The sequence below is a fragment of the Ambystoma mexicanum genome, chromosome 10 (genome assembly GCF_040938575.1).
Source record: "Ambystoma mexicanum isolate Mex_15411 chromosome 10, UKY_AmexF1_1, whole genome shotgun sequence".
In the NCBI taxonomy this organism is placed as follows: Eukaryota; Metazoa; Chordata; class Amphibia; order Caudata; family Ambystomatidae; genus Ambystoma; species Ambystoma mexicanum.
This window is the reverse complement of record NC_090932.1, coordinates 805,451,515-805,466,944: the sequence shown is the minus strand read 5'-3', so window position 1 is coordinate 805,466,944 and position 15,430 is coordinate 805,451,515. Positions and strand designations below refer to the sequence as shown.

At 47.5% G+C, this 15,430-nt stretch overlaps 1 protein-coding gene across 1 annotated transcript in view; it reads left to right on the top strand.

Annotated features, from left to right (window-relative positions):
- Positions 1-10,638, top strand: part of KPNA4 (karyopherin subunit alpha 4) — a 422,537-nt gene extending 411,899 nt beyond the window's left edge. The window contains exon 17 of the mRNA XM_069618469.1: positions 8,768-10,638. Coding sequence (XP_069474570.1) covers positions 8,768-8,866 — 99 coding nt within the window. The 3' untranslated portion in view covers positions 8,867-10,638. The remainder of the gene's footprint in view (positions 1-8,767) is intronic.
- The last annotated feature ends 4,792 nt before the right edge of the window (positions 10,639-15,430 follow it).

Sequence of the window (15,430 nt, the reverse complement as noted above, 5' to 3'; positions counted from 1 at the left end):
GCAGCAAGGCTGATGAGAGCCTTGAGAGGTTGCAGACCTCAAAAGCTGCAGCGAAGTCGTTGGGCGCTGCAGTTCGCCAACCTCCGCCTTTTTGTCCTAGGGGACAGCAATGGAGGGGTGGTTCCTTTTGCTATTACTCGTCCTTCAGTAAAGCGAGAGGAGCTGGCAGTCAGAGGCCAACGCAGGGGTACCAGAGGTGGACGACAGGGTACCCGTGGTGCCAAGGCCGCTCGGGCAGTTGCCTCTTTGCCCTCTGGTAACGCCGCAGCTGCTACCACTCAGTCATGAGGCCATGTCCCATGGTTCGCCGGTTGGGGGAAGGCTGGCGCAGCATCTTGTAGAGTGGCGTGCCATTACTTCAGATGTGTGGGTTCTGGAGATCATAACCCACGGCTACTGTCTTCCCTTTCGGCACAGGCCTCGCGACAATCCACCAGGGAACCTCTTTTCAGAGTCCGGATCCGCTCCTTGCGCAGGAAATTCAAGCCCTGCTGGAGAAAGGCGCCATAGAACTGGTGCCTGTAGCGGAGAGGAACAAGGGATGGTATTCCCCTTATTTTTTGATTTCGAAGAAAGACGGGGGATTGAGACCCATCATGGACTTGCGCGGCTTGAACAAACTCCTCAGGAAGGACAAGTTCAAGATGGTTACTCTCTCAAGTCCTCCAGGCCCTTCAGCTTCAGGACTGGTTGGTGTCTCTCTGAGGTTCGCGGTTGGCGACTCGCACTTTCAGTTTCGGGTCCTGCCATTCGGAATGACCTCCGCCCCGAGGGTTTTCACCAAGCTCATGGTGGTGGTGGCAGCGCATCTCAGGGAAGGGGGGATTCACGTCTACCCCTACCTGGACGATTGGTTGATCAGGGGGAGCTCTCCCGAGCAAGTCCTGGATCATCTGTCCGTCACCTGCCACTCCCTTCACAGGCTGGGCTTCTCCCTCAATTTAAAGAAGTCCCATTTGACACCAACACAGCGGCTCCAGTACATCGGAGCAGTGCTCGACACTTCTCTGGGGCAGTGTTTTCCTCCCCATGTGAGGGCTCTTACATTCAGCAGATGGTGCACGCTCCCAGTTTCAGCATGCCCAGACGCTCCCAGCGTTCGAGTTCTTGAGGTTGCTTGGCCTCATGGCATCCTGCATTCTTCTGGTGCCAGAAGCTCGCCTGCGGATGAGTTCTTTGCAGCAGGCACTCAAGATGCAATGGTCGCAGTCCTCCGGCAGGATGTCGGACCCAGTTCAGGTGCCGCCCGGGACCTTCTGTGGTGGGCCGTCGAAGGCAACTTGATGAAGGGGGTCTCCATTTTGGCTTCCCTGGCCGGAGGTGACGATCGTGACGGATGCATCCCTCACGGGATGGGGAGCTCATGCCAACGGGCTGACAGTCAGCGGTCGTTGGTCTCTGTCGGAGTCCAGACTCCATATCAATCTGTTGGAGCTGAGGGCCGTCAGGCTAGCCCTGAAGGCTTTTCTGCCGACTGTGCGAGGAAAGAATGTCCTGATCCTGATGGAGAACACAGTGGCCATGCACTACCTCAACAAAAAGGGGGGGCAGGGTCACTTCCTCTGTGCAGGGAGGCGATGCAGCTCGAGTTCTGGGCCATCCAGCAGGAAGTGTCGATCTCGGCAGTTCATCAGGCCGGAGACAAACGTGACGGCGGACGCTCTGAGCAGGCAGAGCACGATTTCTCACGAGTGGGAGTTGGCTCAGGAGATTCTTCTGGAGATCTTCGCCCTTTGGGGGACCCCTCAAGTGGATCTCTTCGCCTCCAGTGTCAACCGGAAGTGCGAGAGGTTCTGCTCGCGGGAATTTCCTCCAAAAGGAGCCTTAGGCGACGCGTTCGTGGTGGAGTGGTCATTCCCGCTGCTGTACGCGTTTCCTCCAGTCCCCGTCATCCCGCAAGTGCTGCGGAGGTTACGGAAGTTCGGTTCCCGGATGATTCTCATTGCTCCAGCGTGGGCTCGGAGGACGTGGTACCCGGACCTTCTCGACTTGTCCATCTGCCCTCCACATCGTCTTCCTTACCGAGACGATCTGCTCTCATGGGAGTGGGGTCAGGTTCTCCATCCAGAGGTCCGATCCCTCAACCTTCACGCTTGGCTTCTGAAAGGTTGAGGTATAAGGATTGGGACCTCCCTGAAGACGTGATTGAGGTGTTCCTCTCGGCCCGAAGGCCAGCAACAAAGTCTCTGTACCGTTGGCGTAAGTTCTGCGACTGGTGCAGAGTTCAGAATTTGGATCCTTTTGCATGTGACATCCCCATGGTTCTGTCCTTTTTACTTTCTTTGGCCCACAGGGGCTTGCAAGTGGGTACCATTAAAGGTTACCTGGCGGCGCTGTCCATCTTTAAGCGCTCGTCTGAAGAGTGTTCCTACTTTAAAATCCCTTCAATTTCACAGTTTCTGAAAGGGCTCACTAATGTGTTCCCTCCGTCACCTTTCCTGGTGCCCCGTTGGGATTTAAATCTTGTTCTTAAGTTTCTTATGGGTGCTCCGTTTGAGCCTTTACATTCTTGCCCTTTGAGGCTGTTAACTCTGAAAACTGTGTTTTTAGTTGCGGTTACTTCCGCTCGCTGAGTGAGTGAGTTACAGGCACTTTCAGTTAAGCCACCCTTCACTGTATTTCACAAGGACAGGGTTGTCCTTAGAGTGCGTCCTTCTTTTCTTCCGAAGGTCGTGATGGAATTTCATTTGGCCCAGAAGGTTGTTCTTCCGGCATTCTATCCTCCTCTGCATCCTGGTAAGGAAGAGGAGAGGCTCCATAGGCTTGATCCTAGGAGACCTTTAAGCTTTTATGTTTCACGCATGTCCCGGGTCAGAGTGGACGATCAACTCTTTATTGGTTACGCTGGAAAGCGTTTCGGACAAGCTGTGACGAAACAGACTTTGTCTCGCTGGATTATTTTGGCCATCTCGGAGTGTTACCGCTTGGCGGGTAAGGACCCACCGGCTGGCTTGCGGGCTCATTCTTCCAGGGGTATGGCTGCATCATGCAGAAGGGTGTTCCTATTCGCAACATCTGTGATGCAGCCACCTGGGCTTCAGTACATACATTTGTACGTCACTATTCCCTCGATTCCATCCGAGGACACGATCTGGCCTTTGGCAAGGCGGTCCTTTGCTTTGCTATTTGGTTGGCAATTCTAAATTTTGATTCTAAATTCTTTCCCTCCTCCTTGCTCTGGTACTGCTTTGGGAGTCTGTCATAGATATGGAATACGTCGGAGGACCCAATCCCCTCGAAGAACAAGTTACTTTCTTACCTGGTAACGTGCTTTCGATGGGATGGTCCGACGACGTATTCCATATTGCTCCCTCCCTGCCTTCCCCGCAGCAGAATTTCTTTTGCGATTGCAGCTTACGTTCCGCAAGGCTTTGTGTCTGACTGGCAGTTGACTAATGTCACACGTTCTGGGGGAAAAAACTACAACTGAGGCTGCGGGCGTCGTGCGTCCTACTTATCACATCGGATGATGTCGGAGGAGGTCCTCGACAACGGCGCATCGACGCAGACGCCGAAAAAAGTTTCCGAAGCAGCACAGCTGTGGTGATTACATGTCATAGATATGGAATATGTCGTCGGACCATCCCATCGAAAGAATGTTACCAGGTAAGAAAGTAACTTGTTCTTCTTGTGGCAATTACATCAGCCCGCAGGATAATGGAGTGAGGAGGCCCGCTAGAAAGTGCCTGCAACTCAATCTTAGGGTAAAACTTTTTTTTTTTTTTTTTTTTTTGCCAAAAATTGTCTGATTTTCACCTCTCTCAAAAAAATAACACTGCCTTCTTTTTACCCTCCTCAAACGAGTAAGGAAGAGGAAAGGCTACATAGATTAGACCATAGAAGGGCTCTCGGCCTCTATATTTCAAGATTGGCAAGATTACGTCAGTGTGACAAACTTTTGTGTGATACACTGGCCGCAAATTGGGATTGGCATTGAATAAACAAACATTATTTAGATGGATAATTTTGGCTATAACAATGTTCTAGATTGGCTGGGAAAGATCCTCCAGATGGGCTGAGGGCTCAGCCACATGGTCATCCATGCACACTTTTATAACAGTGATTTTCGGGGTTTGTTCAGGGTACAACTTCTGTTGGCGACCACAAGAAAACACCATTGGAAAATGTCACGTCGGTGTGGTAATTTGTATGGAGGAATCGGTACCCCCTCTTCCTTGGTTACAGAAACGGTGGACCACACATTGAGGGCCTTTATCAAAACAAAAAGATCTGGGCAATTAGATCATATCCATATTCACAATGATTTCAAAACAAGTCACGGGGTAATCTCTTCTTAGACGGCAAACAGTGTTCCTCGCATCGGCACTGCTAGAGAAAGATAGTAGTGCCGACGCAAGGAACACCCTTGAGAGGCCGAAACGCGTGTTATCAATGGGCACAAAAAATTAACTGAATTTGTTTTGCTTGAATGACTTACAAAGATGCATTATTTTGAACCCAATTGGATCTAGTGTGGCGCAGTCAATGTATGGTCCACCGTTTTTTTCACTTTTATAACACATTATGCTCTAGATTCGACGACTTCACAAGGTCTTTTTGCTAAATCAGTACTTCATTCTGTACATGGCTAATATTTCTGTTCTCCCACCTCCGATACAAAACTGCTTTGGGAGTCTAAGAAGAGGAATAAGTGGGAGGACACAATCCATTCGAAGAACATGTTACTTACCAATGTAACGTTCTTTCGATTGGATGTTCTTCCCACGTATTCCTCATCGACCCTCCCAGCCTACCCCACAGTATAGTTTACGTGGTTTACACTCAAAATTCCTTTAAGACTTGGGTCAAAAGAGGCACGCCATTAACTACAATCCATTGGCTACAGTATATGAAAAAAACAGAACTGAGGCCAACAGGCGCCCTCGAGGCACTCATACAGCAGATGACGCCGGCGCTTGACGGATGCCACCGAGGGACATCGACGCCGCAGCCTCGAGTGGAGCGCCCTCTGGTGGAGAGATTTTTTTTCCGAAGCAGCAAAACGGAAGGTAAGGATATATCTAAGATGAGGAATACGTGGGAGGAACAGTTGATAGGTAACTTGTTTTTCTCTGGGATAAACTATTTCCCAGAGAATGTAAAGTGAAATTGACTTTACTAGTCTTTCCAAATTCATAGACCCAGCCCACACCATCTTACAATGGAGTGCAGGAGGGGTTACATAGTATCCCCTGTGTCTAAATACTCATGTAGCAGTCAAATGCTACCCTTTACTATTGAAAAGGCTGGTGGCAGTGGTTTTACAAGAAGCTACCATGATTTTTCCTGACAGATGGTGCCTTAAACCCCTTTGTTTAAACAGGTCCCGGTCTTTTTTTTTCGCCATTTCTTTTTTGGAAAGGTCCTTCTATTGTTTGTCTCTGCGTGCCAAACCAGGTTTGGTCCCTTTGTTCGTGTGCCTTTGGCGGGCTTCAGGACTGAGGACCGCCTCTGGCGTCAGTGTCTGGGGTGATTGGCTGGCTGACGGCCGGCAAGGACAGCCACCCTGCTGGGTGAGTGACAGCTGGGCTGGAATGAAAGGGAGAAAACTGTTTAAAAGGCAAGTCTCCAGGACTGGAAGGGAGAGTCGACCACTGGAACGAAAGAACTGAAGATGAGCTGGAAGAGGACATCTGCTGCCACTCCTGGACCGTTGGTTTGCCTTGTGAAGCCCGGCTGCAGGTCCGAATTGCCAAGTTCCCCTGGACAGAAGCCCCTGCAAGGACGACTTCTTCCTTTGAGTTGGTGGGACCAAGCAACTCGTCAGCCACCTGGGTATCATTCTTGGAGCTGGTTGTATTTCTCTAGAGTGCTGCAGGAAACCGAATAACCATAGAGGGGGACACCAGTTTGTGTGCTTGTCTACAGCTACTGGAATTGAAGATTTGCCAGTGCCAGCTTTTCGACCAGTGCAGTGCAGGAGTTCCCCGACATCTTCCCTCTTGTCCTCACGACTGAGGCTCAGGAACAGTGAGATCTGCAGGAACAGACTTCTTCAGCTGCATCTTTTTCTTCATTGTAAGGTACTGTGAAAACCTGATCAAGACAACTTGCCTCTCTCTGCGAAAGTGCTTGAAACTTTTGCAACTTGGAGGCCTAATCAGCTTGTCACCCAGCTTATGATTCTATCTTTTATGAACTACTTCCGAGAACCGTGGCAGACAAATTGTTATCCTATACAAGACTCTAGCCCATTGACTTTGGCCTACCTATTGCATTGAATCGACTCCTCTGGTGAACTTAAACTATTTGCACGGTTTAAGAATACTTGTATCCTTCGTTTTATTAACCTATGCCTTTTTGCTCCTACTTCAAAGTAGTTTTAAATGTCTCGGAGCCTGATAGTGTAAAGCATTGAAGTATGTTTGTGTATTATATATTGCCTACTTCTAGTGAATGTTTTATAACTGACTGTGAAATAAATACGTGTTTTACCAAGAAACCTTGAGTATGAGTTTATTTAAATACTTGTGATTGTAGACATCTGTGTAATATCCTTACTGGCTGCTCAGCTCTGTTACCAAAAACTGTGTAGTATAGACCTATACCAAAGGTTCGTTTTGCTTACACCTATAGTCCTAGTTGTGTGTAGTGGTCCCAAAGGCGACTGCATACAAACTCTGCCTAACAACAACGCATGGTCGCAGCAACACGTGGGGTGGCTAAAATGCAGGACTTGAGTCTAGTTGGTCTCACCACGCTCTGGGTTGGGGTTGTTTTCAGGGTCCCCAGGTCGATTGGAAGGAAGGGCTACAGCAGGATCTGGTTACAAAGCAGGCTCTCTGGTCGCTGGAAATCATTCCACCTGTGTTTCCTTCATCTTCCTCTTCGGTTCCAGTGGTCGACTTTTCTTCAGCTTCCCTGTTTGCAGGATTGATCAGGAATTACAACACAATTTCTGCATTCTCTCCATACATTTTACAAGAAGGGGTGGGCTGGTTGTCTAATCAGGACAGCCAGCCCCTACTGGGATTTGTACCCATTCAAGCAAGGCGTAAGACAAAGGGTGGGGGAGTTTTGGACTCCTTGCTCACTTCCTGCTCACTTCCTGCTCTCTCAGACTGGAGCCTGGGCAGAGAGTCCAGGGGGCTCTTGCTGAAGACAAAACATCAGACAAAGGAATTTCCCGCCCTGGATGTCAGGGGAAGGAACAAGAAACACTAAAATGGTGAAAAAAAGAACGGGGGCCATTTAGGTAAAAATTGACACCCTTGGGTCCCTTTACTGCAGCTGTGAAAACAGCCCGCGGTAAAGGTGCACCAAAATAATACAAGGTATCACTGCCACCAACCATTGAAGGTAAGCTTGTCACTGTAACAGAATTGTTTTAATGTAAAAGGGGATACATTGTATCTCCCCAGCACTCCACATAAATTGGGGTGTGCTGGCTTCACAGAATAAAATGTAAAATGGATCCAAAGAACCTTTCTACCCTTGGGAACTGTAGTTCTCTCAAGGTTAGAAAAAGTAAGTTAAGAGTGGAGCCCCTAGGGCAACCCAGCAACAACAGACACTTATTGGCAATCAGTTGTTAAAGAGGATAACTTTAAAAAAGACACTATGGAGAGTCTCAAAAATGACACCCATAAAATTATGGGAGTGTGGAAAAAGGTTCTCACTCACTGAGGTATTATGGAAAAATGTCCCACTAATAAAGCAAAAAGGAAGATTGACCAGTTCTGTGCAAATCTTACCCAACAAGTACCTTGGCAGCAAACGGCACTCTGAGAGCACTCATGAGATGTCTTAGAAAAACATACCCAACTGCGGTAATTGCAAAAGTGCGTGAGTAAAAAGTCCAAAACACTGTAGGAAAATACCCGCTCCACCAGCTTATCCTAGACACAACTATGTAGCTTTGTTTTGTAACTTTTAGCTTGCAAATACAAAGTGTCCTAACCGCACTTTACTTTAGTGTAATTTGTATGCAATGTTAAAAATTAAAGAAATCCATAGATAGGGTCTTATGGGCTGATGAGGTCCTCCATAAAAATGAGCACAAAGCAAAATAAGTAAAGCAGAATGCTGACCTCCAAAAACTCAGCTCGGGGGTCAGAGCAAAGCAAAAATAAAGGGTGTCTTGTAGACGTCTGAGCAGCAAAAAGGAAATCTTTCTTAACAGCTGTCATTAGACTCCTCCAATAGATGTTCACGCTTTTCACCTAGCTTCAAACTCTGCAATATTGAAATATCAAACTGATTACACATAAGGAATTAACCTTTTATAAGCTGTGTGATCGTCATGAAGGAATTGGCCTTCAAAGACTTGCTCCCAATATGGATGCCCCTGAAGAAATGCTTAATTTCAAGGCTACACTATTGTCCAGCCTTCAACACTTTGCGTTGGCTTTTATGCCAGGAGGATAGATTGGTTTGAAATGTTTCCGTGGATGCAATGTGTAAAGGTTTATACTTGTTGGCTATGGTCTTTAAAAGTATTCTTTCACGTGAAAAATGAAATATTTACTTTTTTGAGGCACAAGTAGAATGTGGAACAGCCTGTATGTTGTTGCTGTAGTCTTTCGCCCCTTTAACTGTTGTGACATGTCTTGTCAGCAGCAGTGTGTTGTGCCATTGACCTATGTTGCATCGCCCAAGTTGTCTCGCTCAAAGTACTGTTTTATGGACACTTTGTTTACCGTTGCAATTAGCTTCTTGTATTTGCCATTTTTGTCAACTTATTTGAATGGTCCCAATGTTCGACACTAATTTGGTTGTTTAAAATCCCAAAACTGGGTCTAACGAGGTGTTTTTTTATTTTAAATAGATTGATGAAGATCCCAGCCTTGTCCCTGAGGCAATACAAGGTGGAACATTTGGGTTCAATTCATCTGCCAATGTACCAGCTGAAGGGTTCCAATTTTAGGAAGATTTTTTGGAAGTTGGGGTACAGTGCAGCACTGAAATGGTTTGATCCATCAAGCTTGGCTCATGGGATCCGCTGCTGCTGCATTAAATCGGGAAAGAATTGTGCAGTTTTCATTTGGATTCGAGAAGCCCAAATGATGTCAAGATGGCGAGTGGGTGCGAGTGAGAATGAGTGGCAAATGTAACGCAAACCTACACAATGAATGCTTATATAGGTTGTGAAAAGGAAAGGGGCTACAGGTCAAGGATCATCAGTACCTGCGAAGGAACGTTGACGTAGAGAGATTGTGGGGGAAAATGCAGTTCTTTCATCAAGCCTTGTAAGCATAAGAGAATAGGATACCCATAGAAGTCCAAGGAGAATGAGGCCAGGGCTTGCTACGAAGCACCGTGTGAATGCAAGACATTGAATGAATGTCTGGGCTCGATGCTGTAGAGCCAGGCTCATCTTTCAAATGTGGGGCTTTTCAGCCATGAAGCTGACACCCAGATCCAGAGTGGCGTGTGTACGAGAGACGAGAGTATGGGTGTGGCGTTGTATGTGAACGCATGCAAGCTTGATTCGCCTTCAGGGGGCCGAAAACCTAGAAAATCATCAAAATGAGTTTATAAGTGTTACTTTACACTGGACATAAAAACGAAGACCGGTTTAGCAGCAGACATTGGTTAACTCTGCATCTTGTGTGCGTTCTCCCTTTCTTCTTTCAGTTATTTTTTTTAATTTCTTATTTACATGTATGGCTTATATTTTTAGTTGCTTGTACATCCAAGAAATTCCAGAGGGCTTCCCTGTGCATTTGCACCAGATATACATTTGATGATAGGAAAGATATTAAATATCATCAAAACTAATTTGGCAATGACTGCATGAAAAAAAATCCTGAAGACTGTAGAAGAAAAGCAGTTACCGTATGGAGTAATGAAGAGTGTGAAATGCTTATAAAGCAATCCTTTTCATGTTCAAAGATGATCTAAAAATCTTTGCATGTGGTAATCTACAGCATAGTTCATTTTTAGATGAATTTTGAGTCTGTACAAATGTTTCAGTTGTGGTAGAATTCTGTGCTGTGTTTCAATGTTACTTGTTTTCGAACTTTGTTTTCTATGAAAATGATATGGAAACTTCTCAAAAGAAATTTGGTGCATATGTACTGCTGAATAAAGACAAGATGTGAATAGATGTACAAATCAATAACTGGTTTGACACCTTGAATATTCCTAATCTGTTCAATTGTTTTAGAATCTTTTTATCTTACAGTAGACTTAGGCAGCCATAAACAATCTATTTTGAGCCACTTTAGGGAGAAAACTTTGTATTTTTTAAAACTTGCATTTGGAACGTGCAAGTGTTTTTTAATTGGAAGATTGCCTCAGTTTTGAGGCGCTACACACTAAATTGAAGGCCACATTAATTTGTCCTAACAAAAGAAACCTCTTTTTATAAGGTGGCTCATTGTAGGAACTGCTGTGCCTTCCCCTTTGAGCACAAGTGTTGCATGAAACAGTTTGCTGTTTTAAGACTTGCAAAGTTAGCCACCATTAGCATCTATCTCTACTTTGTGTTTTAAAAGTTGGAATTGTCATTCTGAAACACTGTAGAATGGATGAAGATTTTGTGATCATTACTCTTTGTTGGACTAGAGTATTTTTGCAACATTTCTTGTCATCTGAAACATGGATAAAATTAAACACAGCAGAAAACTAGCTTGGTTACTATTTTGGTGGAATACAGGCTAGTCTTTCTTGGGGGGAAATAAAGATTTAAACATGTTTTGTCTTGTTTTTTTTTCTACATAAACTTTTGAACATCTGCATTTGATACTGCTGTTGGTGAATCAATTTTGTGTTTAGTGTGGATCGAGAATCTAACTTTGCTTAACTGCAAATGATGTGGCCTTCACACAGACCTACGTATTATGGTAGATTTGCATATCCTTGCGGCAACTGCTAATATTACACAATCGCTCTGCTTTGGTTTTCACAGCAGCTGTTATGCAATTACACCACAGCTAAGAGGTTACATTTTCTTTTGCAAATAGGCGAGCTGTACATTCTGCAGTCTAATAGTTGGATTTGGACTTACTAATAAATTGTGGGACTCAACTCGATCTCTATTAAGTTTGCTTAGGAATTGTACAGAAGCCTACAAGGCCAGTTTTTGATTAGATGAGCTGCAGTCTTGTGTGTCAGGCAATATACTGTGCAACAAAAGGTTATGATTTTGAAAGGTCCCATCATGGCTGAAACAAGCGCCAAAGAGGGATGTTGTCCTCGAGTTGGGACGCAAGTAGTTGGGAGAGGAAATGGTCAATTGTGTACTTCCATTGGATAATTATTTTGGTTTGCCTTTTTGGCATCAGATTATATTTTGATGCCTATTGGTCTTCTGATTTAGTGTGAGGCTTACAGAAGTATTGATAAAGACACTCAAAAGCTGAAAATAAAGGCTGTATTGTAACATCATAGCATCCAACTGACTTTTGACTAACTTGCGTATACAGATGCTAAGACTAGAGTGTTTGTTTGAATAGGATTTGATCAACCGTACCTCAAAAATAAAGGTTGCTGAGAAGCATTTGCATCTGTAATCGTTGGAAAACCTGGTGCACCAAGTTAAGCACACTATAACCCATTGACACCATAGAGGATGTCCCAGCTCTGTGAATGCAGGCATGTATTTGGGAAGTAAAATCCTTATGAATGCCGTAGACTAGCCTTCAAAAGATCCAGCTACACTTTGTGATCACACCTTTATTTTAAGTGGCAACCTTGATTTCTCTTTTGAAGCATTACTTTAGCTTTAGTAAAATTTAAGAAAGCTAAACGAAGGAAAATTAAATCGCACACACCACAGGAGTTGTTGCTTTCTTCAATAGGACAGACCAAGTGAGACAAGATGCAGTCAGTTGGTGGGGAGAGTACATGCTCACTGCAGAGGCCTAGTATGGCAACAGGGTAGCTGGGGATGTCTTAACAAGTAGAAGCCTGGATAACCATGTAGATGAGCCAGAGTACTGACAAGGTACCCAACTGACCTGTTGGTTGGGGGCTTGATGAAGTCACCTGGTATGAGTTACCTGGGGTAGTGGGAGGTGGAGGCCCGCAAACCACATGAAGTGCTACCCAGAATTTGGAGGACAGGGGTCACCTCTTCAAAGTCCGCCCCCCCGCCGCCGCCGCCCTCTATTCCCGGCCAGGCCACCATGCATTAGGCCTGAACTGTATGCCAGACACTGTTTTATCCACATGCCTAAATCTGATAAGGAACCTTATAGGATCAAGGAGCCCCAGTTAAATGCATGATGTCTGCTGGCACGCCGGAGAAGAGGATGCCGTCAAAGCCTGGCTCCGACCCCCTCAGAGTGGAAAGGGGAGTGGGGGGGGGGGGGGGGGGGGGGGGGGGGCCAAGGAAGTCCTAGGCTGTGTCCCAGGCCATGGAAGTTTTGTCCACGGACAACGATTACCTGGAGTCCTTACACGCGGTCTACAAGGTTGTGAAGGACGACGGCGCAGGGCCTAGTGTTCTGATCACACCAGCTCAGCCAAGGGATGTATCTCTGGACATCCTGTCGACAATCCACACTTTGGTGTTTGAGATCCAGAAGAGGATGCCGCAGGGCCAGGTTCCTATGGCCCCCTAGGCCCCCTACCGACCTCGGGCAAAGAAAAGGAAGCATCATCAGACTTCCCTGTTTCAGCATCCGCGCCAAGCGCCCCCCTCAATGGGCATGGATACGGCCACAGCTATGTCTGATGACGACATTGCAGCACGCGGCCAAGGGCGTCCTCCCCAGATGAGGTGGGGTTGTTCCATTCTTTGGTTGACGAAGCCTCCAAGCTTTTTCAGCTTGTGCCAGAGGAAACCAAGGAGGGTTTCCTGTACCAGGGACGTGAGGCCAAAAGGAAGACCATCATGGCGGTGCCCCTTCTGGACAAAGTGTGGGAGGAGGGCCTGGCCCTCTTGAAGAACCCTTGCATGGCTCTGGCCAAATGGGATAGGCCGGAGAAGTACTGGGTGCCGGAATCTGCACCCAAGTGCCTGAGGTCGCAACCATTGCCAGATTGAGTGGTTTCGGCAGCCGCGAGGAAACTTTCGGCTGACCAGTCCTCGTCTTCAGTGCCTCCGAACAGCGAAGTGAAGAAAATGGACACCATGATGTACGATGGAACTGTGGTACAAGCTGGGCCTGATTCTGGAATTCCTCCTCCCTGACAAGAGGATGGAGGTGATTTCCCCCCTCTTCCAGGAGTGAGAGGATCCGTCGGATCATGCCATCACAGTGGCGTTGGACATTGCTGACGCATGGTTCCAGCAGATTGGAGGGGGGGGGGATGCAGTGTCTGCCTTTGTTATCAGGGCAGTTGAAAGCCACAAATTTCCACAAGGAGGTCCAGGCGAGGGTGCTGTACATGTCTTTCGACAGAGATAACCTTTTCATGAAGTTCATAGACTACAGGCCTTCGAGGCAGATATAGAGACGATCCGTTCCCTGGGCACGCTCCAGCAGCACCACTCTTCCTTAAGATGAGCATGTAGTCGAAAGATTTTTCCTCGTCGTACCACCTACCTTCAAGATCCACAACTCAGGAAGCCTATAGAGGCCGTTCCCAGGCCTACGATGGAGGAGGCCTGTACCGGCCAGGATGTCGGGCCCAGACCCGTGCGAGGGCGACTGACTGGATTTGTCAGTGAGTTGGAAAAGATCACCACCGACGGATGGGTGCTGGACGCTCTTGCCCAAAAACATGCCCTTCAGTTTCAACACCAGTGTCGGTGGATCCTTCTGGTGGCCCGGCAGGAGCAACACATCCCTCAGCTCTTTGATGAGGTACGGACCAGGGTACGAAAAGGGGTGATGGAGCTGGTTCCCCGACGGCTCTGGAGTCTGCCGGACCTGCAATGTCTGAACCAGTACCTCAAGCCTCAAATTCAGGATGGTCCTGTTACAGCATGTGCTCCGTCAACTAGAAAAGGTAGACTTCCTGACGTTGCTGGACCTGGAGGATGCCTAATTCCACGTCCCCATTCACAAGAATCACCGAAAGTTTCTGCACTTCGTAATGCAAGGATGGTTCTACCAGTTCAAGGCCCTTCCTTTGGTCTTGCAGTTGCCCCATCTGCGTGTACGGTGGATAAATGTGTACCCGTACCTCAACGACTTGCTCACCTGGGCCACCTTGCAAGAGTTGGCCATCGGACACACAAACGACTGCCAAGCTGCTGACGGATCTCGGATTCGCCAACAATTATCCGAAGTCCTGCTTGATGCCATCACAGAATGCGCTGTTCCTAAGGGCCAGACTCGACACCGTCTCCTGCCTAGCGTCGACCTCGGAGAAAGAGCAGCAGCCATTCAGGGAACACTGCAACGCCTGTTTTCAATGGAGACTTCCACAGTACGAACCATCATGTTGCTACTCGGCATGTTGTTGTCTTGCATCTACCTTATCCAGCTCTGCAGATTATGGATGCAACCTCTTCAGGAGTTCCGGAGCGCTTGTTGGATACAGGTGTCTGGATGCTTTGTGGACAAGATCTCGCTCGATGAGGCATTCTGTCTGGTGATACGGTGGTGGGGTGTTTGCTCCGTCACCTGGGGCACAGGGTTTCAGAACCCCCATACCTGGAAACTGTCACCACGGATACCTCCCTGGAGTGCTGGGGAGGCTACACAGGACGTATGCACGCCAGAGGCCTCTGGCTGCTGGAGAAGGTTCTCAATATAAGTATCCTGGAACTATTGCCAGTGTTCTGAGCCCTCGTAAGTCCTTCCTTCTGTCTCTGAAGGGCAAGGTGGTGAGGACCTTCACGGACAACACCACCACATTCTCCAGCATGGGGTCTGGCATGGATTCACATGCTCATTCCCAGTCAGGCTAGGAATCCTCGGTAGAAGAGAAGTTTCACTTTTGTTGGAAACTGTCTTTCTCCTATAAACCAATCACTGAGCTCTAGGTTATACTGCCCCAGCCAATGACTGCCTCTCCCTAAGCCCCTCCTCTGGCAGCCATCTTCAGATTTTTACTGCACATCCAAGTGTTGGGGGTCCACGTGTTTAGTTCTTGGAGCTTTGTTTTTTATGCTTTTTGGCTAGGAAAAGCCTATTTTTCTTCAATCGAGCCTGTGTGCTCCATTTCTTCATCCTATTAACGGGGATCGGTTTTTCGGGATCTTTCATCTCCCTCAAGGCGTGGAATCCTCAAGTGTTTCTTCTTGGAAGTTTCCAGAAGGCCATTGGTCCTCCACCGCACACTGGATCATGTCGCAGGAGAAGGATGGGGCACCCCACCCTTTCAAGCTCTGCACCAGCTGCCGCTTACGGAATGTTTTCATGGAGGAGCATCCCCAGTGCCTTTGTCTTCACCTGAAGCAGGCACCTCCCAGAGATCTCTCTCATGACATCCTCTCGAGCCTCCGCACACTGGTGACAGACACCAGAAGAGGATGCCGACTGTACCACCCGCGACTTCCCTGTTGATACGGGGGGGGCCACCACTGCCGAAGAAAAGCAGGAGTTACCCTACGCTCCCGCTGGCGCTGCCCCCCCCCCACTCTCTAGGC